Genomic DNA, 26,188 nt, shown 5'->3' with positions numbered 1-26,188 from the left:
TTGTAAAAGTGTGTCTTTGGTGAATCATTAACTTGTTCAGTAAGAGAACTGAGAAGAGGAAGATGAATTGTTGAATTATGTAGAGTGTTAGCAATCAGTTTAGGGGCTATTTACAGTGTATAGTATTGTTTTTTGGGGTGAAACTTCTTTACCAACTTGAGACTCTTCCTTACAGAATATAAATGAATATGTAGCCGCATTAATTGCACTGAAGCAAAAAATGATTGATGGAGAGTAAGTACACTGCACAAGTGTTTGTTTTTTTGTGGTTTTGGTTTGGTTTTTTTTGTTGTTATCGTGTTTTTTTGTTGTTGGGTTTTTTTGTTTGGTTGGTTTATTTTTACTGCTCTTAAGTTTTTTTAAGCAAAAAAAAATACCTACATTTTGTGGAGCGTAGATATTCATTAATGCAAAAACTAAATCCTCCTCAAAGTGAAAGTAACTCCTTCACAAACAGGTCCTAAATTTGGACTGTAAGACTTCTTAACTTATGCCCTGAAACATTTGTGTGTCATGCTATTAGCTTATAAGTTATTACGAATACTAGGAGAAGCAGCTCTTGTTTTATCTGTTTTATCTGTTGTGAAGAACATAGCATGAGAACTAAAAGTTAAGTAAACCTTTTCAACAGAATTCACTCAAAACAATAAGATGTGAAATACTGTTGGGATTAAATATCAGAATATGAATTAACATCAGTCAGAACAGTAAAGTTCTCAAATGCTTCTCATTGTTTGCTTCCTTTTCTGCAATTACTTCCACTTCTAAACAACTATCAACGTAGGATGGTCTGGACTAATGTATCAGGATACATTCTGTATATCTCCATCCTATGGCCTGATACCCTTGCTGTATCTCCTCATTGTAATGGTGTGTTTCTCATGTACACTGTGTGTCAATCTGGCTTTAGCAAATCTGATTTCCTGCATTCTGGTTTTCAAAAAATATTTGAGAGCCCTCGCTGTCTTAACTAGGACCCCTTTCCTCAAAGCTGCTTTGCTTTGTGTCTATGGATTCCTTTTCCTGCCTCCAAATTTTGTGTCCTTCTCTCTGCCAGTGCATACATTTCTTGTGGGAGTTACCTCTTATTTAATTGCTTGCAGTGCAACCTCTTTCTCTTTTGCCTGACTTGATTAATCTGAACTGTTGCAAGGGAAAGTATTGCAACCCTCTCTGTATTTGGGTAGCTGCCACAGTATTACTCTTGCTTGTCTTCTCTACATTCTTAAAAACCTGAACATTTGAGGAAGGGGTCAAGTAGGTTTCCTTTGTGCTGTCTAGTGTCCCACTGTACATGCTACATCAGTTACCCTCTTATGGCTGCTAGGACAATACTGTAATGATGAAGTCTTTTGAGCTATATTTCTTACATTTATGTGTTCTTTCCTAGGTTTAGGAACTAGGATATGGCTTTGTGATTATATGTGTGTTTTTTCATGAGATGTATATTGCAATTTTTTACCCCAAAAATATTTTTGTTGTGTTTTTGTTTTTTTTTTGTTAAAGCTGCAAATAGTGGCTACAAATTATTGTAATTGCCAGTCGTTTGCCTTTTTTTCTGTTTTAAAGCAACCTGATTTGAGGTTTGAATGACTTAATGAAAAAAGGGGTTATATAGACTACCACCAGAAAATGCAAACCAATCTTATGTTCTCTGAATGTATCTGTAAAGCAAAAGGACAGGTATCCTAGGATATGATTGTCAAAATCAGGTAAGAAAGAGTAACCTTTCTTTTTTGTTTTGCAGTCATTTGCTGACAGAGTATCAACAGAAATGTACTGATATCCTTTATTTTTCTACTAGTATTCTGACAGAATTAGTCATTCAACATTTCTTAGACAAGGGCTTGGGGCTTTTTATTTAAGGTTCAAGTTAAAAGATAATGCTTCTAGTAAATAGACTTGATAGGCTTTGTAAAGAAAATAGGGCTGTAGCTGATACGTGGCTTAATATGGACTACTTGAAATCTACGTTGCTGAGAAGGACTCAAGTTTTTTTCCTGTAACAGAAGAGGCTCTGCTTACTCACTTCAAACATTTGAAATGTTTCAACTAAACACTTAGTTCTGAAAGTCCTCTGGGCTTTGGGTGGAAGTCTTTATTGGGTGTTTCTTTGCAAGTGGCAATTGGATCAAAATATATGTAAGCATGTTTGAGAAACTGTTTTCAATTTCTGCCTTAACAAGAGATTACAGCTCCAGTTTGCTGAACGGTAAGTTTGACTTAAATTGTTTACTAAAGGTGCCATGGTCTCTGTGTCTTGGACAGTTTTAGGAGTCTGATGTAACAGCAACAGCCTTGGGTCTGGGCTTGGCTTTCATACAGACCTTTCTTTTACCATGCTTCCTGGGTCATTTGCAAAGGTACCCTTGTTGAGGAGGGAAATCTCTCCTCCTCCTACAATGCCTGTGCGAAATTCTTTTCTGGCCCTTGTTGTTATATGAGTCTCAAGTGACCAAGTGGAGATATGAAAGTCATCTTTTGGTGGTGATTAAATGTAAGTGTATTTGGGGCAACTCACTTTGTGTGAAACATTTTGTCTTAGTGTTGTGGCCTCTCATTCTACTCGATTATAGAGGAAGAGGCAGTGTAAGGTCTTTATGGAGTCCATCCTCTCTGCTGAAAAATCCCTCAGTCAAACTTGCTGTATTTCATAGCACTACCTACACAGAGACATTTATTTCTGGGTCTTCAGTGTAGGCAACTGGGCAGTACTCCTGTGTGGCACATGCCATCTGCTTGTGTCTAGCTTTAGACTCAGTTAAATGTTTTTAAATCAGATCTTGAATTTTCTTTGAATGTAAAATGTAACCATATGGGTATATTTCACAGCATTTTTCCATAGGGGACAGCAAAATACTCAGACACTTGTCTGAATAATCAAACATTGAGTATAAAGGTACCATATTCTTTGGTGACTTTTAAAATTTTTTCAATTACACTTCCTGTTTCAGAGAGATCTCTGCTCTCCGTTGTCAAGTGGAGCAGATGCTACAGAAAATCCTGCCCTTGGAAAAGTGCCAGGAAGAGTTGGGTTCCTTGAAAGCAGAGTTGGAAGAGAAAAAGGTATGCTTGTAAGGTTTAAATAACTTACACTTTTTCTTTTGAAGGAAATGTGTATATTTAATGCTCATCTTCATGAAGCAGGCTTTAATGAGCCCAGTTGTTATTTCCAGCTCATTGGGACAGACAGCTCTGGATTTAGATGAAATTAATTAAATGGCAGCAGGTTTCTGGTAGGCAGAAAGTTCAGGCTTTTGTAGTTCCTATGACTTTTGTGTTTTATTTCCTTTTTTAGGAAGGAAGAAGAGACATTAAAATTCCTTTGGTTTTCTGTTCTGATCTTATCAGATTACTGAAATCTCTAATTTGTATTACTAAAAAGATGCAAAGAGGGTCTGTGTAGAATAGGATTTTGCTTCTGTTACCATTTCAAACATATGCCTTTACATTATTAGCTACTTGAGTTTATTCTAAATTTCTTCTCTTAGCTGAGATTTAGTTTACAGAAGAAAAGCTTTTGACTGTTCAAATAGCCTAAATATGTATATTTTCGAGACATTAACTATTATTTCTACAAAAAATACCCCAACTGCTTTCTTGTAGTTTTTTCATGCCAGCACAAAGTAGGATATTAACATTTGTCTTGTCACTGTTCCTAGTTTTTGTTCTGTATTAGGACTGTTTTTTAAGTCCTCTTACCTCAGCTCATGTCCTGATGGCACATTTTCAGAAAAAGCAACATTATATGTATGGTGTATAACAGTTGTGCTCTTGACTTCAGCTTTGAGTTTGTATTCAGAGGGGTGCTGGAGGCGTGTACTCTATGGATAGATACCTACAGATTTGTTTGTGTGTTTTTTATACCTTTGGTCTTTAAAGAGGAAGAATAACCTGGCTTTCCAACCTGCTTATTTTCTTATTGAATACATTATTTTGGCTATGTACTGTTTTCACTAGAACAGGTGAAGTGTCAGCCATCTACAGTTTTTGCCCTCAACAAGGATATATTTTAACTGTGCTTTCCCTCTCTACAGAGTTCTCTCAAGATTTATCGCGATAGTCAACTGGAATATGTTAAAATTAAAGAAGAAATAGTAAACAGTGATGCTGTGTGAGTGATGCTTGTTTTTCTCACAACTTTTATTTTCCTCTCCTACCTCTTCCAGAACTTGGTCTTGTGCCTTACCTAGTAATGCTTTCTGTTTTGATAAATTTTTTATGCTTATAGCTTCTTAGAACAGGGAGTTGATTGAAGAATGGTCTTAAATTTTGTAGGAAGGTGGTAGTACTTTAATTATTATCCTGTCTTGAAATGGCTTTTGGTGGTTGTTTTGTGAAGGTTTTCAAGAACAGGATGAGATTGGAGAAGGAGCTGTAGTTTCTATAGTTTTAAGTGGTTGTTAGACTCAGCTATTTGTTATTGCTTCCTGTTTCTGTTGTGCTGATAAGTCTCTTAGGCCAAGGTAGAAGTGATATTGCCAAAGGGATTTGGCTTTAAATAATTACTTAAAATAATTCTCAGTGAAGAGCCTTTTTCTGCTGTCCAATCTGAACTTGTGCCTTTGCGGCTTCATTCTTTTGGGATTGTAGACTGCAGAGAGGTAGGTCACCCCTCAGCCTTCAGTAAACTGAACAAACTGAGTAACCTCAGCTACTCCTTATAATTCTTCTGCAAACTTACTTAACGCACACATTCAACTCCTGTGTCCATTAGAAAGCATTGGCTCTAAAACTGAGCCCTGGGAAACCTCTCTTACCGGCCTAATGTAACTCCATTGCTCTTTGAGCCTGACCCCCCAGCCAGTTCCTCACCAACTTATAATGGGCTTGTTTAGCTGTGTGTCCAGAAGGATGCCATGAGAGACAGTATGAAAACCTTTGCTAAAATCCAAAAACACCCACATCTGTTGGCTTCCCTTAGTCAACTGGATGGATGACCTTGTGATAGAAGGCAATTAATTTTGTTAAGGAGGACTTGCCACTTGTGAACCCACGAACCAGTTACTATATTGTCTCTCAAGTGTTTTTTTTCAGCAACTCCCAGAATAACCTTCTCCATGATTTTATCAGGCACTGGAGTGTGACTGACAGACTTGTATTTACTGGGGTCTTCCTTCTTACCCTTGTTGAAAACTGGGACAACATTTCCCAGCTTCCAGTCAACTAAGACCTCTCCAGACTCCCAAACCCATTGCAAAATAATGGAGAGAGGTCCTGTGATAACATCAGCCAGGTCTTCTAGTTTCCTGGGATGAATCTCATCAGGCCCCATAGATTTATGTATGTGCAGTTGAAGCAGTAAGTTTTGAACAAGTTCAGAGTTGGCTGGGAGTTTATTATCCCCCTAGTCATGGTCTTTGCAACACAGGTCTCTGGAGCTTCTGAGGCCCGTAATCAGTGTTAAAGACAGATTTGAGTAGGGCATTAAATGTCTCTGCTTTGTCTGTGTCCTTATTTGTTAGGTGACTGACCTCATCAAGTAATGGACCAGTGTTATCTCTGATTCTCCTTTTGCTGATAACATATTTTAAAAAGCCCATTTTGTTGTCCTTCAGAGTACTGGCCAGCTTGAACCTTAATCAAACTTGGGCTACACTTATCTTCTCCCTACAATGGCAAGCAGCATCTCTCTAGTCCTCCCGTGTTGCCTGTCCTTGCTTCCAGTGTCCATGCATTGTAGATGCAGTACTTCTGTGCATTGGTTGGAAGTGAGAACTGACCAGTTGGTCTCTCACCATTGAGAGAACAGAATTTCATTACCTGCTATTTTTAAAGGACAACTCCCCTCTTTTTTTTTTCTGCAAATATATTTTATGAGGGTTGTTTTCTCAAATTCTCACATATGGCTTGACTGTCAAAGCCATCATTTGAGTGCAGAGGGAGTTAGGTATGAACATGTTCAGACTGAGAAGGCCCAAGAGCATCTTTCTGTTACTTTGCAGTATAAATGCTTTGACTACTGAATGTGCTGAAGGTGGTCAGTCATCCTGTTTCTGTGTGGGTTTTCAAATGTACTCCAGTTAATGTCTGAAGTGATTGTTAAAGGTTGCACATTGAAAAAGGCTCAGGCTGTAAATCTCAATTCATTATACAAGTTTGAATATGGGGAATGGATGAACTGGGTTCTTCATGAAAGTGATCAGTGAGCATTGGTAGCTTGTGTTTGTCAGGACAGACTTCTACTTACCACAAGAGTTTAAAAAAATGCTTCTGCAATATTGGTATTTAACAGAAGGAATTAACAGAAGTGTTTACTCTATTCCCCCCTCCTCCCCCTTTTTGTGTATGTTTTGCATGTTAGGCAGGGCTGGAAATGCCAAAATCAAAACTGTTCAGGATGCATAGTTTCTGGGGTTTTGGTTTGGCTTTAGTAAACAGCTGGGTATTCTGAACAAAAAGCTGTGAGACGTAAGTGATCCTGAAGGCTGTTCCTGATTATCTAATTTCATAGGTCTTTCTGATTGTAAGCCAGGCTTTATTGTCTAATTAACCTGTCTGCATTACATCAGAGATATGCAAAAACTCGAAGCCATTTTTCTCAGGCTGGGTGTGTAACTGAGTTGTAACTGAAGCTATATTTAAGTACCTAGATTAGTGGACTGACTCTCTTAAGAGCAAACTGTCTCTGTAACAGTTGCAACTCTTGGTGTAAGAATGCCAGCAAGGTGCCACTGATTTAAGTTTTCATCTTCAGGGATGCACTGATCTCACAAGTCCTGGGTCTAAGAAGTATGTTTACTCTGAAATGGCTAGGTTTTAATATTTTTTTTTATTCTGGCTTTTTGTGTAACATTTCTGTACAAAAATGATGTATTAATATCTTCTTTTTCATAGGAGAAAGAAACTGGAAACAAAAGTGAAGAAACTTGAAGGTAACTTTCTACATTGTATTACTATGCTATTGTCCTACTACATCTCTTGATTTCTTTCTTATCTGAAGAAGTAATTGTAACTTTCCAACTTTGATGCCCCAAGGAACAAGGCTATGTGTGGCACCACTACCATGTGTGGTGTTTAGTATCTCAATTACATCAGCTGTCCTGCAAAATGTTGTCTGAGTATCTTAGGCACGTGGTGGAAATAAAGTTGGAAGATAATTCTGGTCATGAAAACCTCAAAGGATGGAGTCATCCCAGCCTGTCCAGGCACCCTGATTCACTCTATGACTCTTCATGGTGAAAAAGCTTTTCCTTCTAGCCAATTGGAAACTCTTGTTTCAACTTATGCCTGATGTCTCTCATCCTCCCACCATGCACCATAGAACAATCTCATTCCATCTTCTTGATACCTCCTTGTAGGTGCAGGAAAACTGCTCTTGGATCTTTTCTAAGGTTTTTTCTTTCCTTTTTTTCCTCTCAAGATAATTAAGTCTAGTTCTACAACTTTGTTTTTAAAGGGCATGTGTTTCAGCATTATAATAATCTTGGCAGGATTCTTCTAGTCCTGTTTATAATCGTATCTAAATTTGCAGTGATCCTGACACGTTTTCTGATTTTCAAATAGTTTGGTAATTGGGTTTTGTTTGTTTGTTTTGTTTGTCAGTAGAGATAAATGCCTTGTGGCACCATATTTTTCTTGTTTTGCTAGTAGAAGGTGGATATGCATAAAGCATTCTGATACTTAACTTGATGTACTGCTGGCAACGCAGATATTTACTTTCATGTCACGCTTACAGCTGTGCCTACCACAGTTAAAAGTACAACAAAGTGAGTGACTTGTGTCTTAGTGTTAGAACCTCCCAAAATCCTACTGTAAAGTACCAGTATAGGGTATTTATTTTGACAAATGTTTTGGAGTTTCATTACATGGCAGCAAGGGTTTTATACCTTCTTGCCCCCAGAAACTCAAGTTCTGGCCAAGCTAGAAGAAAATACTAGTTGGCATGAAGTCCAATTTGAGTGACTAGTTTATCTCTTTTATTCTTTTCTATGTTCATTAAATATCCCAGACCCCATATTTTAGCCTGGCATCTTCTGTCAGTTTGCAGTTTTCCCCGTGATTGTTTTGTCAACCTACCACATGAGCTACCTTTTTCATGGTCTTTTCTTTTGATACTCTTCTCTGTTTATTAGCTTTGAGTGCTGTCTCCATCTTTCCAATTCATCTTGCTGTGGTGTTTTTATCTTTGAACCAGTCTCCTATTGTAAATAAGAAAACAAAACACATGAAAAAAGACATTGCGTCTTTGCCACTTGGTGTATGTTGTCCTACAGTACAGTAGCATTACAGTATGACCCACTTTTCATTCTTGCATGTGAGTGAGAAAAGAAGTAAATACATTTCAGTACTTCAGAACAGTAATTATGCAGTGAAAGATTACATACTTGTACGCATGAGTTGTTGTCTTAATGAGCCAAAATAAAATTTCAAAAGATTTGTATTTCACACTATCTAGGATAATTTGATTTGCAAACTGGTGACCAATAATTTTGGTTAATTAAATTAATTATTGTATGTTGTAGTTTTGAACTTGAATTTTGTTTTGCTTTCTTGAAGAAGCTGCAACAAAGCACACGCAGGACTTCAGACAACTGAAAACGGAAAAGAAAAGGCTTGAAAAGGAGCTGAAGAAGGCACAAGTCAGACTTTCCTGTTTTTTTGGATGAAGCTTCTTTTACTATTTCAAGGCGGGGGGAAGGGAAGATACTAGTAATAGAGATATTAAAATAGTAAAATTACGTTTTTTGGTGATACTGAGTAACTAAACATAGCAATTCAGCTTAAGAGAGAAATTTTCTAATTGAAGCATGATGTTGATTTAGATTTCATAGTAATTAAGAGTAGATGCTCTACAAGCTATGTATGGTATGAAAAATTAATATTACTTAATTTTAACAGGGAAAACTTGATGGCGTGTTTAAAGAGAAGTGCAGAAAAGGTGAGTGATAATCTTTGATTGCCTTCAGATTTATATGTGGTATTCTTCCATTTGAAAATTTTCTTTCCTTCCCTCTTCATTTTTTGATAGTTAAACATGCAGAGACCCAGAGTTCAAGTGAAGATCTTACAACAGATATAGACAAAGGTAAGATATTTTTGCAAGACCATTCTCTGTGTGGAAGCAACCAGTAGGAATTTATTACAGCTCTTTGGGATTGCATTTTTTAAAACAGATGATACTGACAGAAGTGCTGAAAGAGTAGATGTGGTTGATACAAATATCTTACACTGATGGACAGTTGATGTTAACAGATTACTATTTTCATTTTTGCAGTAAGGAAAATACTTCATTCATTAAAACAACTAGTCTAACCCATGTTTGTGTGAAGTCAATTGATGTGCAGTTACAAAACAGAATGCAAACACTAAGAAACATACAGACAATCCCATTGTCTTTGAAAGTCATTGAAAACATAAACACAGCACGCAAAGCAAAAGACAAGATAGAAGTGTATTCTTCTACAATTTCATATGAGGCTCTATAAATCAAGTGGAAAGCCAGGATGTGTAGTTGTTTCTTATCCTATTGACATTTTTCCCCCTAATGGTCTAAAATATCTTCTACAAATCATCTGAATCTTATGGTGTTGTGAGCAAAGTCCTAATATACTTTCTCTAAAGTACTGACTGTGTTGGTAATAGCTGTCATGTAAAATTTGGTAGGTTTTCATTTTATGTGCCAGGGTTTTTTAATATGTTGTTTCATGAAATAGCAGTTTGTTGTGGCCTTTGAGTTACGGAATTGTCACAAAACCAATATTCTCATTTTGTGTGTGTTGGATCTGATGATGGTTCCAGCATAAGTAGGAGAGCTGCTTGTGTATATTGAGTTTTTGGTCCATTTCTCCCTCTTCATCTGTTACTCTGGTTCTGAAACTAGATTGGCACCACCTAGCAATGGTGCTGTTAGGACTCCAGATAGTGTCTTGTCATGTTCTGCCCTGATAATGAGTTCAGATACGTTTAATGTGCTGTTACTCCAGTGTAAGACTGAGTTACTACCAAGTGGGTATAAAGAAAGAATGTGATATAAATGCTTTCTTCCTAAAAGATTTCTTCCCCCATTTATGTTCATGTCACCTGAATTGTTTTAGAAAGCTAATGCTACAGTCAAACCTGCTTTTATATTTTACCCTGGTGGCTGCTACAATTTTTTTGCCACCCTCACTGTAAAAAGGAAAATACTAAAGCATTCTGCAGCTTTTCCTTCAGTCTGCTGTGTGACTGTGGCCAATACAGAATCTCTTCCCTCAGTGGCACCTAGCATTTTTACTTCTCTGAAGCTAAAATGTCACTATGTCCCTTGTGTTAATTTTTCTTGTGGGTATTTCATATTTTGTAGGCATGTCTGTGGTTTGAGGGGAAAAAAAATTAAACACAACTTCTTAACTCTGAACAATTGAGATTTTCCTCAATTTCTAAAATTACTTATTTTAACAGAAAAAATAAAGCTCTTGTTAGAAGAACTCTGGATGTGCATTGACAGTGCAAGAGGAAAAAGACAGAATCAGGAAGATCATCCTGTAGTGGGTGAGATGGCATGCAAAGTCTTGACTTTTCTTGAAGCTGTCTCTTTTTCTGATCACAAATAAATATTGGTACATTTTTTCAGCTGCTGTTCAGGATAAGGCATGGTCTGAAAAAAGAAGACTGGCTGTTGCAGAAGGTAGGTTCCAGTAAATGTGAATTTATTAATACGCAAGTGCATTTAGTTTTACTGGGATAAAATCAGATTGGCTACTGTCTGCATAACACTTTTTTTGACAGACTTAGATAATTTCGTTCGTGTTTGCTTGGTCAAGTACATGTGTGCTTAGAATATTTGAAAATAATTGCGAAAATTAATATGAACAACCAAACAAATAAAACTAAAGAAAAGCTTTTTAGTCTGCTGTTGCAGTTGAAGAATCAAATTATTTTATTCTAAACTTCTTCGACTATTTCTAACTAGTCAAAACTCAGTTTTCATGTTTAAACAATAATGTCATGATAAACTGTGCAGTATATGATATGAATTATGGGGTGCAAGTGCTCTCTTTAGTCTGAGGTCATATTTGGAGATAATATTTTCATTTTATAATATCACAGAATTTAAATTTCAGAAAACTGGGCCATCTTTCACTGTTTAAAAATACCTAGCATAATTATAATAAATATTTCAATTTTTTGTCTCTAATGTTTAGACTTTCTTGAGGCAATGTGTCTGGCCTGCATGGATGAGAAATGGGTTACTGTGTAATAAGAAAAAGTGGTTTGAAAAGGGAACAAAAGTGCAATGCAAACAATCACACAGATTTGGATGTGCTTTCTTGCTGCTAGAATAACTTGTGTAAAACTGGTAGAGGTGACATCTTGGAAGAGTTGTCAGCTGCTCAGTATCTTTCATTGCCTTAGTGGTTCAAACTCCTTTGTGTATAGATGTGTTGGGGGGGATCTAACCAAGTTTGTTTTTTTTTAAGGGTTCAGCTTTTACTGAGTCACATCACAAAAGATAAAATCTTGTACAATTGGACTCAATATCGAAATTTAAATAACTAATAAAAATAAGAATATAGCTTACTCCCTTACTGTGTTTGTAGCGAGGTATAGTTGTAACTGGCCTGCAATTGCAGCTGCTGGCTTAAAGCTGCAGGTTGCTTTAAGCTGAGAATTGCAGTTTGAGTGGGGAATGTGACTGCATGCTTGTCCTGCTTTTCCTGAACATCACTTACTGGGCTAAAACTAAAAAAAAATAATTGAGCTCAATGCTAGCCAGTATTGCCCTTCCTGATAAGAAAAATTGGGAAGAATAGTCTTAATGATCCAAGTGAAGTGGTTTGGGGAGGAGTTCCTTGCACCTTTTTCATGAAAAAAAAGAATTGTTTGTGAATAACAACATCTGATCTCTGTAAAAAAAATGTTTCTGAAAGTGACATTGCATGCTTCTTACTACTAGTCTATGGGAAGGACACTTGAATTGGTAATGCATTCTTATGACTGTCTGTTATCTCTATGAAGAAAACTGGGAGGAGGAAAATTCTTAAGAGGGATTTTTTTTTTGTTTTTTTTTGTCTTAGAAACTGTAGAAATCCACCAAAAGATCAGGAAGTGTGATGGCAAAAAGCTACCTCAGTATTCTTCCCTAGAAAGTTCTGAAAAGGGAAACCGTGTAACAACCATGCAACTTCAAGCAAGTACTGAGCCTTTTGGAGGTGACTGTGTTGAGAACAGTACTGCTGAAGAATGTCTGCACTGTGGTGAAGATGAAGCTGTAGATGTGATAATACAAACAGATGGGGTGCACAGCAGTTCAGACTTCTCTGATGAGGAGCAAAAGAGCCCAGATAGAAATGTGATGGATATCTTAAATTGGGCCAGGCCTCTCCCTGCTCTACTTTCTCCAGTACAGCTTTCACCACTAACTACACAGGTGAGCTTCATGGTATGTTTGACTTGCCACTAACTTGGTTGTATTAATCACTGCAAAAGCAATTATTTTATATTCTTGGGCTTTTATATTTATTTTTTTTAGTATCAGTATTACTTACTCATGCACTGAAAGGGGCTCTGTGTGAGTGTTTAGATCCATATGGATACTTTTTTACCTGCTAGCACAGCCACCAGTTTTGCCTGTGGAAAGGTAATTTTCAAGTGTATTTAAAAGAAAGTCACCCATGTCTCAACTGCTGTCATAATTTCTTTTCCCAATGTTGCAGCCTTACAGTCCCAACTCCTGTTTGGTATAAGCGTGGCTTTCATAGCAAAATTCCACAGCTTGAAAATCAAGGGGAACCTACTCAAATGTTGTTTTCCAGTCATCTTAGAATGCAAGTAGGTAGGTCAAGAAGTCTCTGACGTTTCACAGAGGTACTTTCCATTTGCTATGAAGAACATAGAGGAGAAGGATGAGAAAAGTATAATGCTGTTGATCAGTCTTAACCTCTCAAAACCACTGCGTGTCAGGGCCACCAGTGAATTTTTAGAGAACTAGATCTTAAAACTCATACCATGCTTTGGAATATTAACTTTGTATTTTTCATTAAAGGATACAGTGTTTGGTGAAGTCACAGATTCCAGTGACGAGGAAGTTGATTGCTGTGTTTCTGCAATGGAGGATATTTTACAGAATGACCAAGTTCAGCCTCAGAGTTACAAAGTATTCAGCCTCAGCGAGGAGAGTAACAGACAGAGCAAGTCATGTGAGCATGGACTTGATGCAGAAATCTCATGTAACCTGAATTGGAATGGAAACAATGTTCATATCAGTCCAAAGATGTCAGGGAAGGAGGAGAGTGATGCTGAAACAAAGCAAACTGAAGCTGCTACTTCAATTACAAACGTGGAAGCTAACAAAGATAATTTGGAGGAGAATTCTGAGAATATGGAGACTGAGAAGAGAGGATTAACTGAAGCAACACCACATGAATTGGAAGCCATCAAAGAAAAGAAAGGAGAAAGTGAGGACATGCACAGTGAAGAGGCAGGTTCCTCAGCTGATATTATGTTACAAAGTTTCAAGCCTCAGAATCAGATGGAAAAATGTGATGAGGCAGAGCAGAGAGAAGAGAATGTACTCCGAATCAGTGCTTTTGATAACGGGAGTACAGCTGAAAAGCATGGTGAATTAATGAAAGTGGAACAAGATGGATTATCAGGAGAGAGAGAAACTCCCAAGGCAGTATCTGTTCCCCAAAATGTTACTCATTTGCCACCCGAGCAATGCATTGTGCTGCAAAGCAAAGATTCTGAAGAGAAATCTGATATATTGATACAGAATGAAGTGGCTGAAAACAAATCAAAAAATGTAGTAAAAGTTACAAATATGGCAGGTGATGTAGGGGAAAATATAAAAGAAGTGATAGTTGGAGAGCAAATAACAGCTGCAGTAAAGAAGAAAGGACTCTGTGCAGAGGCAAATAAGAGAAATGTATTGCCTGATGTTAGTAGTTCAGAATCTTTCTGTGAAGTGGAGTGTCCTAAAGACCTAACGATACAGCATAATGAGGAGGGATTAATTAGGGATACTGAGGCAGACACTGGAGCTGTTGGGATCTTTGCCCTCTCTCGGTGCTCTGAAGTAAACCATGAAAGTGAAGAGACACTGGAGAAGCAGCGTGTGCAAGCAGTAAAAGATAAGGCAGACAGAGAAAGCAAACCAGAGATTGCTACAGTCTCTAGACATTACTTACCTGCATTTGCTGTTGAAGGAGTCAGAAATTCATTGTCTATGGATAATGTACACAAAGGTGTAGGTATGGAGAGGATTGCTTTGTCAGCCTTTCCAAAGGATGATGAACAGTTAAAAATTGAAGATGTTAATATAACCAGACCTGAGATTGAACTAGCCATGAAATTTAACAGAGAAGGTGTTACAGAAATAGCTGAAACATCAGAGCTACTCCATAGTGTAGAAAATGGAAAATTAATAGATACAAAGGATGAGGGTTATTTAAAAGACAAACCACACCAGGAAAAAATTTGCAGTAATTTATCCCAAGGAAAGTCAGACTTGGAAAGTGTACTTGCACTACCAAAGATGGCTTGCATTATTGATGCAGAAAGCAGTGTAGCTAAATGTGAATCCTCTGTCTTAGATTTTCTGGAAATAAAAGGTGAAGTAAAACAACCTGAAAACCTGTGTAGTACATTAGAATGTGGGCTATCTAAAACTCAAGACTTGATAATGTTTGAATCTCAAGAGACTGAAGTAAAAGTTAGTTCAGTAGATTTTGGAAAGGAAAGCAGGGAGCTGATAGAAAGTGTGGATGCCACTGATTCTGTCTTAATGGAAAGTAATCTTACTTCTCAGGCAGAGTTTGCAAAACCTCTGAATCAGTTCTTGGTAACTGAAAACATTAAATGTGATGAAATAAAAGGGGAATTAAATAAACAAAACAAGGAATTAGTGACTTGTTCCAGCTCATGTATCTGGGAAGAGAATGTTGTAAAGAAAAATATTTTGGAGATCAGCTGCCAGTCTACTTCAGAAATTGGTTTTAATAGTGGCTTGGCCTTTTCTACTCATGGGGATTTGGAGATGGGCTGTGTAAATATTGAAGAAACAGATTCTCCTGTGCAAGTGGGGATTGGCTTGGAATCCGTAATGCCTCCTGCTCTAAATTTCAGTCCTCAGAAAGCTGTTCATTTTGTTGAAACTGATTTAACAAAAAAGGCTGCTTTTTCCCATGCATGGGAAAACAAAGGAGATAAAAATTGTGTTACAGGTAGTGCATTTAACTGTTCTTCAGAAAGCTTGGAAGAGGGTGCTGAGATTCTATCTGCTGAGAAAGACAACATGTGCAAAGAACTGGACTGCCCTGAGAATGAATACATACACAAAAATGAAGTGCAAATTCCAGATGAGAAGGAACAGCCAGTAGATAAAGAACCTCAGGCATCTGTTAAATCAGAGATCATGAATGCAAATAATTTTCTTCTCCAAAAGTTTGATTGTCAAGAGTCAGGATGCAGGACTTTTATGTGGGAGGTTAGAACAGATCCTGCTAGAACTGACTCACCAACAGCTGATGAAGAAAGCAAAGAATTGAATAGTTTTGACACATCTGGGGAAAATGCCATAAAAAGGTGTAACAATTTTGATATGCCAGAGCAGAACAATGAATCTGAAGAGAAAGACTGTTCTATACAAAAAGTTAGACATGTAGAATGTTCTGAATGTGTTCCCATGGGAGCTTCCAGGAGAACTGCAACGGGTTCTCTAGAAAATGGTGGAATTGTTGATGCTGGTTACCAAGTATGTGAACTTCATTCAACAGTGCATCCAGAAAGTGCCTTGGCAGTTAGTCATCTAAAAGCAGACACTGTGGTGGGTGTGGGTACACACTGTGAAACAAACACCTCTCCAGACAATGCAAATGAGTTGTCAGGTATTGCTGGAGAGGGTTATCCTAAAGACTTAGCCTCTTGGAAAAGAGAGTGTATATTAGTAACCTCTGGAAATACGGAGGGTGCTAATGAATGCATGGTAGAGTCTAACAGAGCTGGATGCATCAATGGCAGCAAGAAAAGTACTTGCACTGCTTGCAACATAGGAGAAGACAACACTGATGTTATCATAGATGGTAGTAATAGAAAAAAAATAATTGTTGGGTGTCTTCCAAATTCAGCCCTGTCTGATGTAGAGAGCAATTGTCAGACAGTTCGGCAGCCTTCTGAGCCACAAAAAATGGTATTTGAGAAGCTATGTGTGTTGGAGTCAGAGTCTTGCGTGGATGTTGCTCTCAAAAAGAGTGATACACTGAAGTGCAAAAAGCAAGAACCACCAACTGTTTCAACGAAGACAGCTGCCCAAGTAATGCATGCCAAGCTATCAAAGAGGTTGTTTCACAGTAAAAGAAAAACAAAGACTTCAAAAGCTAAACCTACTCAGCCAGTACTTGCAAATGCTGATACTTCTATGCCAAAAAAATGCTCATCTGAGACTATAAATAAAATCAGGCAAGAGATGGGTCCTCCTCTCCCGCCTTTGCTACAGCCTTTGGTTGCTACTCCTCCAAAAGCTGCATATACCACATCCCCAGTAATGTCTTCTGCTGATCGATCCTCTTTGCTTTCCCCTCTCGATGAACTGATATCCCCACTGCGTGAAACTCCTGTTCCTCCTCTCATGTCTCCATTAACAGATACTCCAACAGTAAAGTCTGCTCTCTTAATTTCTTCTCCCTCACCCTCAGAAGTGGCAATGGGTAGAAAGATTCGCTCCTCACCTTTGAAATTTTGTACTTCCATTCCAAAGCATGCACTTCCCGTCCCAGGAAGGTTTCCTCTGGTTGTAGCCAATAGTGCTGCTCCGAGTGCTCCTCGGGAGAACTCTGTGAAAATACTGGATACTATGTATCCAGAGCTATCTGCAAGGGCAAGGACGCTAAGCATTCTGAAAGGCAACATTCAGCTTAACCCATGTGGGTATTCAGAGAGCCAAAGTTTGCCAGGGCCTGTGGCTCAAATAGGTGGGTTCAAAGCAATTGCATCTACATCAACTGCTTTTGTTAAAACTAAGAGCAATTTGAATTCTGATAGCAGCAAAGATCAAGACAGCGATGTGCAAAATCAGCAGTTATTTTCAGGCTCATCAAATAATCTCGAAAAACGGACACTGTTGCCAATATCTATGCCAAGAAGTGCAAAGAGACTGAGGTTGGACAGTGAACCATCAAAGCTGGAGCCCAATAATACTGTTGCTACAGGAAATACTAAAAATACAATCTCTGTGACACATGAGGCTTTCAATGACAAATGCTGTGAAATCAGTGATTCAGCACACAGTTCCAGTTTAGAAGTGTCATTACCAGTCAAGAAGGTTATTGATCCTGACTGCCAGAAAGTTTCTTTGGCACTGAAGAAAATAGCTGAATCCTGTTTTGACTTGTTACCAGTTATTAAGGGTCATGTATATGTCAACAATACCTCAAAGATTCCAATAATGAGAGATGAAGAGAAAGAAGTTGTCTATGAATTTGGTGTAAAAAACAAGGTAAGTAGCATAATTTTTAATTATTTTGTGTTTTAATAATTTAATTCTGTGCAGATTAAAGGAGGGAGAGTATGTAGCATTTGAATTCTCAATTGTTCAGGCAGTTTGCAGTGCAAAGTGTAGTCTTAAAAGTTTATCAAACATCTAAACTTCTGTAACTTAAGAGAATATAGAACTTCACAAGAAGTTACAGTTCAACAGTATCCAAGATGCAGAACTGCATTTGTGAACACAACTGCCTTCCTGATGTATGCATAAAACCACTTTTTTTGCAGCATTTTTTGTAATGGATAGCATTAACAATTGTAGGAGTTCCTCTAAGCATATGAGGTTTGATTACCTTTTTTTTTTAAATTAAATGAGATATAAACTGCATTGTATATACAATAGTGACATACCTTTTCATTCCATGTTTACCTACATCAGGTTGTTGAAATGAATTGTATTAGAAAAATATTTCAGTAGTTTGTTTCTCAGCACTTGCTTAATATCTGTTTTGAAAAAAATCACTTTAATTACCATATTTCTCACAGATCATTTGTAGTCTGCAACAGAGCAATTCAGCAACTTTGCCCTGTTTCAGTTCATGAACATAATTATGTTATCCACAGAAGTTGTTATCAAGTTCTTGGGTCACTTTCGTTAGGAGTTGTCAAATCTGGTAACTCCACAGAAGCAAAGTTATGGCCATGTTATGCTTCCAGATCCAGCTGGCAGTGAGGGAACCATGTACTTCTAATAGGCACACATGCACACAATATGTGCCTAGTCTTGTTCCCTTCTCTGGATGATCAGGGTGAAAACCTGGAAGTGGAAAATACAGATACTAGACACTCAGTATATCCAGTACATAACTCCTGTTCTCTCCACTTGTCACATGCAATGACAGACTTACAGACACAGAAGTGCACATACATCCCTCCAGTAGCTGGTCCAGACCTGTGGCCTTACCTGCATCTGACCCTCAGACCCCTTTTTAGTCTTTCAGGTAACCAGCTTGGACCTTCTGTTTTCTCATGAAACCAGAACCCAGACTCCCTGATGTCTGCAGTTACCCAGTCTAAACCTGTGCCCTCTCCAGAATCTGGGTCCTAAGCCCCCTCATAATACTCCCCTCTTTTAGCCCTCCCTCCCAGTCCACCTCACTGTCCAGTTGTCTTCAGTTTGGCTGTGAGGATGCTGTGGTAGATGGCATCCTCATGTTATTCTGGGAAGTTACTGTTCTTTTTTTCTTTCCCTGGTTGCCTCTGATTAACTTTTCTGCTTTTTGATATGTATGTAAACAGTATTCTTGCAAATAAGATAGTTCTTTTTACTTGTCGTACTACTGTAATGTTATCTAATATTCCCAAGCATATAGTAGTCTAACAGTATTTTTTCTGCCTTGCAGCATTTAGCAGAGTCCTTGCTGTGTGTTATTCTCAATAAACTCAAGGCTCAGAAGAGTGCCACACATTACAATTTCAATCAGGCTCTGTGTCGAGTCTATATAGGAGTTTGTCGACAGCTTGGAGATTTGGAAAGAGCCCGCCTTTTCTGCTATAGCCTACTTAAAGAAGGTATAGTATGGCTTAGTGACCTTGTATCTTAAATATGCTGTGTATCTTTGCTGTACCATTCCAGAATGATTATGTCCATAAAAACAAACACACAAAAATCTGGTGAAGGGGACATCTTCTTTACAACTTTTTTATATAGGGCAGAAGTGTAGACTAAATACTCTATTTAGGATCCTCTGTTCTTTGACTTTTGCCCCACCATTTCCAAAATGATAATGTGATTCCAGGGATTTCTGTACTTTTTTGCTCACTAGTATTTTCTTATTTTAACTGAGTGAGCACTGATTCATAAAGCAAGTGTGATTTAAAAACATGTACGGGCTTAAAATAGCATCAGGTATTGGACAATACCTGGATCAAAACCAGTGCATTTGTACATGTCCTCCCTAAAGTTTTTACTGTTTTCCATTGTCCAAAGTCTCACTTGGTTAAGAAGTTTTTTTGTTTTGGATCCTTCCTCCCCCCCCTTTTGTTCACAGTAACACAGGTAATACATACATAGTATCACTGTACTAAATTCAGAGTCTGTCTTAGTGCTGTAAGGATTTCACTTAGTTTGAAAGTACTGAGCCATCCAGAGTTCAGAACAGACTGGCATCTCTGTATAAAATTAAAATTTGAGAGCACTGATGAGCAAAATGCTGCAACCACCAGTTAATGGTTTAGTGATTATCTTTCATATAACATCCCTTTTTTTTTTCCTTTTTAAAATCTTATTAGGGATTTTCTTTTTTTTTGCTCTTAATTATCTTTTTCTTGTTGGGTTTGAATATTTTTATTTGCATTTTTTGCATGGGTTCTTTTTGGAATTCCTGTTGAGTTATTTGTTTTTCTGTCCTTCATGCAGTCTGTCATAACTCTCATTTTTTTCATGCTAATATTTGTAATATGGCACCATGCCAGAAACTAGTACTTGTCAGGTATCTTTCTTAGTCTAAATTAATAATTAAGCCTTTTGTTTTGCAGTACCTTGGCACTGTGTCTGTTTGTGGACTCTTGCAAATATTAAACATTCCCCTTTTTTTTCCTTTGTTGTTCTGGATAAGGTCCAAACTTCAGTAGCTAAATGCAGACTTTTGTTGAACTGATGTCCTATTCTATACTTTGAATTGCATTAATTCCTGCTGTGGTTTTTTTATGGTGGGTTTTTTTGAGTGTGAACAGCTGTCAACATATCTGAATTTGTTTATTTTTATTTTATTACAATGCCTTAATTTTAAGGTTTTATCTTTCATATAGTTTCACCTATTAACTCCCATCAGAATGATGGTAATGTAAATGTGAGCTTACTTGTCAGCTACACAACTAACAAGTTACTATGAACAAAGTCAGTACTACCTCACTGGACTTGCATCATCTGTTTTCTTGACTTCTTGTCTGTGCTTTTTTGTTCTGTTCTCCTTTCAGGTATTCTCCCTTAAATTACTATACATGAGATGTTACCTTTCTTTGGCTGTTTTTCCTTTTACCCCTTCTCTGTTCCCATCCTTTTTTCTTTTTTTTGTTCCATCTTTTCTTACTCATCACTGAGTAGGTCTTTCAAGTTTTCCAGATTTGTGGGCAGCAATTCAGGTTGCAGCATGTAGATAATTCTAATTTAGCAGCAGTTCTTGTTCTGACAAAAAAACCCAGCAAGTTCATTTTTATGTAATGAATTGCTTCAGAGTAGAAAAGGCCCATCCAGGATGCTAGATGGAACTCTGCAAGTTCTTTATGCTTGGTGACTCCAGTAAAGCTGCTTGAATTGATGCATTTTCATATGCTCTCTAGTTCTTAAGATCCTTCTATAAATGTAGAGGTTATGCTGGAGTGAAGAAGGAAGACATATTTAGCTTTTCAGTTTTCATTGGGTTTTTTTGTATAGTTGTAATAGTGTTTCAGGCATATGTATTGCATTTCACCCATGAAAGTAACATCTACTTCTTGCTTATTCCAATGTCCTTTGTATTGCTTTCAGTCTGCACACTTGTGTTTTATCTTAATATTTTGATTGGAAGATCTCTGCTTTGGTGTTCAGAATGGTCTGTTAGCTTCCCTTTAATCTCAGAACTGAGACGGGCTAGTATGACTCTCCTTCCCTGGGCTGCAGTTCTTATGTGACTTCTGTGCCTTCTTTTCTAGTTGTCTTGCTGAACATTGTACTAGCTTTTAATGCCCAATTATATATAGTTTTGTTTTTAAATGTTAAAAATTTCCTTTGTTCTCTCTTTTTTTTTTCTTAGACTTCCCAGAATCAGAAAAATTGATTTTATTTATCACAAATGTATGGTCTGACATATTTGTCTTCCAAGGTGCAATTAACAAAGCTATGCAATTAGTTGTCAGGCAGAGTGCAAGCAAGGAGATGCTGGCCTGTTTGAGTGTTTACCTCAACTGGGAACAGGTAATGTCTGCTTTCATTGTCAGTATTGGCTTTTGTCTGCATTGGCTGCTTTGCTGTCTGCATCAAATCAAGCAGCTGACTTATGTTTAAGGGTATGAAGGTACCCTGCAAACCTCCTAGAGAGTCTGTACAATTGCACTAGTGTTGCTTCAGGCCTTTTTCCTCCGCTTGACTAGACCCTACTAAAACACCAATTCCTCTATTAAACATTTAAACTAAACATTGTTTTTAAACGTTGATTGGAGTGTTCTTGTACTGGAGAATTCTGTCCTATGAAACTGTGGCTTATGTTCTTTGAGGTGGGTTTTTTCTGTTCTGCTGGGGTTTTTTGATATGTATTGGGCTTGTCTGTTTTTTTGTAGTTCTGTGTTAATTACCACAGTTAATATAAAGACGAGCCTGTCTCATTTTACTCATGATCTTTCATACCTGATCAGACTATAAATACCCGTTTATCATCAAGAAAATATCAGCCAATTAATTTCATAAGCAGCTGGCATATCAGTACAAAACTGCAGTGATGGCAGAAGGATAACCTATGTTAAGGACCTAAGGACTTTTGAGATTTGACTTCAAGTCTTTGAGCCCTTGGGTGAGTCATGTAATATCTGTTAGTTTTCAGCAGGCACATATTACCATCCTGAAAAGGACATTGCAAAGAGTAAAAATTGGAACACATTTGATAGCAGTAGGAGCAAATTTTATAACATGCAGATGGAAAGCTGGAAGTAATTTGCTTCTGGAGAAGTTTGTGTAACAGACTAAAGTGTTTGTTTGAAAGCTAGGGTCCTGGTAGTTTTGAAAATCCCCTACTAATGCCAGACTTGCTGTACTATTGGAAGTACTTGCTTGGAAACTGGGCCCCTAATGAACAACAAACAGTAACAAAGTTCAGCATCAGAAAATCATGTAAACAAATAAACCCCAAAGAAACCTTAGAAAGTGATCAGGATTAGTCTAATTTTCTTGCATTTGGAGAAAAATCTTCAAAGCTTCATTGATAGAAACAAAAATTCCCAAATTGTAGTAGGGGAGAATACAGTGGGTGTAGGATGTGTGGTTTTAGTTGGGTGGGTTTTTCTCTCAAACTCTCCTTTTAAAAAAAGAATCAAGGAAATTACTCAGTATTTGAAGATTTTAGTCTATATATTCTTTTTGTTTGTGTTAAGTCAAACCCAACGTTGAATTTATGGTGTAAGATGCTGTGGACAGTCATAATCAAATATAGGTAAAGAGTTTGGTTCTGGATTTATAACTTCTCATGCATTAAGCTAATCACCTTCTAAAATTCCAGAGTTCCTCTTTAGATGCTGGTATTATGGTATCAAACCTGCTTTTAGAAATGCAGTCATGTCCAAAAGTAGAATTTCAACTGAGTGAGCAATATGGAGAAGATCTAAGTAAAGATGCTTGGGAGTACATATTTGCTCTGGATCTACTGTGCTCTCACCTGAAGTGGAACTGGACACATGACAATGTTATAAGGTATTGTGGCAAGCAGTTATTTCAAATGTTGGCAAGCAGTTCTTTCAGATGTTTTCTGATACGGTGTTTTTGTGGTTAGTTTTGCTTTGGGGGTTTTTTGTTTGTTTGTTTGTTTCCCCTCCCTGCCCCCAAATTTGAGACATTATGACTTAGTTTTTAACATAATAAAACACTGAATAGATACTCAAAAAGAAGGGTATTATAATCTGATGAGACTTAGACTGCTGTGTTTGTGTGGTTTATTTTAAGATGGAATGAGTGATCAATGAGTAAATGTAAGATTTTATGGTACTGCTCCAAGAATTTAACCCTGTTTGAACTATTCTTATAAAGAATGTGTGGACAATTGTGAAAGGTTTTGAGGTAGATTGTCAATGAAGCAGAATTATTGTCTTCCTCTGAACTTAATTGTTTAATTCCTCTCTGCCCCGTCATGAGAAAGTGAGGGAAGTACTTCATACGTGTGAATAGCACCCCTTCATTGCTGAAAGTGAAATGTGACCATGCTCATTAGCGTACTATCCTGATTTAAGTCTGATTTTAATTCTAAAATCATTATAGAACTTAGAAGCAATGTCTTAATTTTCCTTTGTACCCTATAATCCAGTGCATGGACCTCTACCATACTCAACTTTGTTTGAAACACTTCATTTTGATATCTACATTGATATAGTAGCCCCTGTTTTCTGTGTAGAGGTTATGTAACCTAGTAGAATCTCCAAAATTACATATGGCATTTGTTTTAACTATGACAGTAAGTAGATGCCAATAATTTAAAATCGTCAGATATACAACTTCCATGCTTTCAAATAGTAAAGAAGTTAATTTTAGTTAAATGCTTATAAAATTAATTAAAGTCACCTTCAGTGAAAGGCATGTCACTTTACCTAAAGCTATATGATTGTGCTGATAATTGGTAACTAGGTCTATAAGCATAATTTTAAAGATTAAAAAAAAGTCTTATCTCAGGTCCTTTCAGATTTAAAAAAACAACATCAGATCCTACTTGTAACATGCAAGCTGTGGATTTTCAGTCCTATGAGAAGCTTGCATAAGATCTCAGCATGACATGTGAAAGTAACATGATTTTGTAAACATCTCTTAAGTCAAGGGAATAAGTTACTGACTTAAAGAAGAGCTGCAGAATGTTGCAGGAAATTAATGGAAGATCATAGAATCATAGAACTATTCAGGTTGGAAAAGACCCTTGGGTCCGATAAGGATATTCTGAACAGGATGAGTCCTCCAGAAAGTTAGCTTTGATTGTTCAGGTTTAAAACCTTGGAATATGAAGAATTTCCCTAGAAGGTGAATTAAAGATGCAGTGGAGCTATGGAAATATGTGGTAAATAGAAGAACAATTTTTGTTCATTACTGTATAAATACTGTACTACCCCTTCATGCAGTATCAGATACTCAAATTAATTTGTCTTTTGCAGCAAAGTGCTTTGGCCTTCTATGGATAAATGGATAAGGGAGAGAAAGGGGACTGAAACTGCTCAATCCATTCCTGATAGTGTCATAGCATTGACACTCAGGCTAATTGGTAAGTAATCTAAAGTCTTGATTGAAATTCTTTGTGTAAGTATGCCCTTTGAAAATGTCAGCCTGCCTGGAAAGTGAATTGAAATATTTTTGCCTTTTTTTTTTTTCCTTCTCAATCTTGATCTTTTTTTTCCACTTTCTTTAAAAATTTTCATCTTAAAGCCAAACTTTCACAATCCTATGCAGATATTTTCTGTTTGCTTGTAGAAAGCATGTGAGAGATGTTAGTCTGATTGCATGATAACAAATAGCAAAATGCTTTATGTATTTAAAATGAAATCAACTGTAGATACATAAGGTTTTATATGGAACATAATGCTTCCTGCAATTTTAAGTTAGATTCATTTATTTGGGATCTAGATGGCATTTAAGGTAAATAGATAAACTCTGGGTTTCAATAGATATTTTCAGTGTGTGGGCTATAAAATATTGCTTGTTCAACAGAAATGGCATTCTTTGAGTTTTACACTTAAAAATTGTAAACATGCATCTGATGAAAAATGCCTGGGGTCCTTTAGTCACGAAAGAAACAGGACAAATGTTGTTCCCAAGACAACATGGTAATCAAAATGACTATTTTTTGTAATTGAAATTTGCATTTTCTGTTGATACTTCAACAATCATTCGGTAAGTCTAAAAATTACAAAGTTGCCTGTCTAAATGCCAGATATATAACCTTTTTTTTCTTTCAGGTCGATTGGGCCAAATAGGTTTGAAGGAAGGATCTCTTACTGCAGTGAAGAATATTGGTTCTGTAATTGGACTGTTTGTACAGCATGCAGAAGAGGAAGGTAATGTTTATTTAGAGGAACTTCAGGGTAACATCTACAATGTGAAGTTTCGCCAATGGAAACAAAACACACAAATTGAGACACGCATGCTAAAATAGCCTGCTTGTGGAACTTTGAGTCCCTTTCTCTTCTGAGGTTAATGAAGCATGTGTATTCCCTTGTATTCAAGACTAGGAACAGCTCAGAGTTTCAGCCACCTTGGAATTCACTATCAGCTGACTCAAAGAACTTAAAGCAGTAATAGATGTTATGTGAGCAGCTCATGCTGAAGCTTCCTACTAGCAAGGTTGCTGTACTGGGAGGAGTTGCAAGTCAACACAAATTTCTGACTGAGACAAAGCAAGGCAATTAGGGCAGCAGAGATCTATGTTGCTAAGTTATTCTGAATGTCAAGTACATTTTGCAGTGAAGCATTGCTTGATTTTAGGGAGCTGGTTTGAACTGCTTATATAGCTTCTCTTCCTTGCACTCTCAAGTTCTTCCAAGTAAGTGGCATATGTCTGTGCCTGTTTCAGACTGTGTAAACCTGACTGTTTTTGTAAAGGTCTGATGACCCTTAGCTAGAGCAAAATCATTAGATGTTGAAGTGTTTTATGTCTTCTGAATACTGAAGACCTGCTGAATTCATAAAACTGAGAAAGTGCTAGTATAAGATGACTTGTTACAGAATTTTTGTGCAGGTTGCAATCTTGCTACTTTCTGGCATCACAGATGTTGATGTGTTTTAATTTCAGTTCTTGAGCTAATGTTTTTTTAGATTCAGGTTTCCCAAATGCCTTATTGCATTTCAAAGTTTCTATGAGCTGATTTGTGTTAACTTTTTACAGGTGTTACATGGGGTGTGCAGCTGGCAGCCATATATGCACTGTGTGACTTGGGTTCAAGCAATCCAGAAGGTACTGTTGAGGCCATCCAGGCTTGGAGAGCAACAGTTCATAATGACATCCCTTCTGCTGTCACAAGTGGCATAGCAGAAATCACTTCTCTGTGTAAAATGGAGTTGAACTAA

General features: G+C 37.2%; 1 protein-coding gene across 1 annotated transcript; it reads left to right on the top strand.

Moving 5' to 3' along the window:
- The first annotated feature begins 220 nt into the window (after positions 1 to 220).
- ICE1 (interactor of little elongator complex ELL subunit 1) lies at positions 221 to 26,188 on the top strand. Its single transcript, XM_010001534.1, has 19 exons — positions 221 to 234; positions 1,748 to 1,782; positions 2,194 to 2,212; positions 2,955 to 3,066; positions 4,038 to 4,114; positions 6,838 to 6,875; positions 8,500 to 8,582; positions 8,842 to 8,881; positions 8,972 to 9,028; positions 10,384 to 10,473; positions 10,556 to 10,609; positions 12,000 to 12,352; positions 12,968 to 17,416; positions 18,807 to 18,975; positions 21,198 to 21,358; positions 22,653 to 22,843; positions 24,283 to 24,389; positions 25,081 to 25,179; positions 26,007 to 26,188. Exons 1-19 carry the CDS (start codon positions 221 to 223, stop codon positions 26,186 to 26,188), a joined length of 6,330 nt encoding a protein of 2,109 aa, XP_009999836.1.

Source organism: Chaetura pelagica, unplaced genomic scaffold, assembly GCF_000747805.2.
Source record: "Chaetura pelagica isolate M959 unplaced genomic scaffold, ChaPel_1.0 scaffold7, whole genome shotgun sequence".
Taxonomy (NCBI): Eukaryota; Metazoa; Chordata; class Aves; order Apodiformes; family Apodidae; genus Chaetura; species Chaetura pelagica.
Note: the sequence above shows the minus strand (reverse complement) of the source record. Positions and strands in the feature narration are given on the sequence as shown.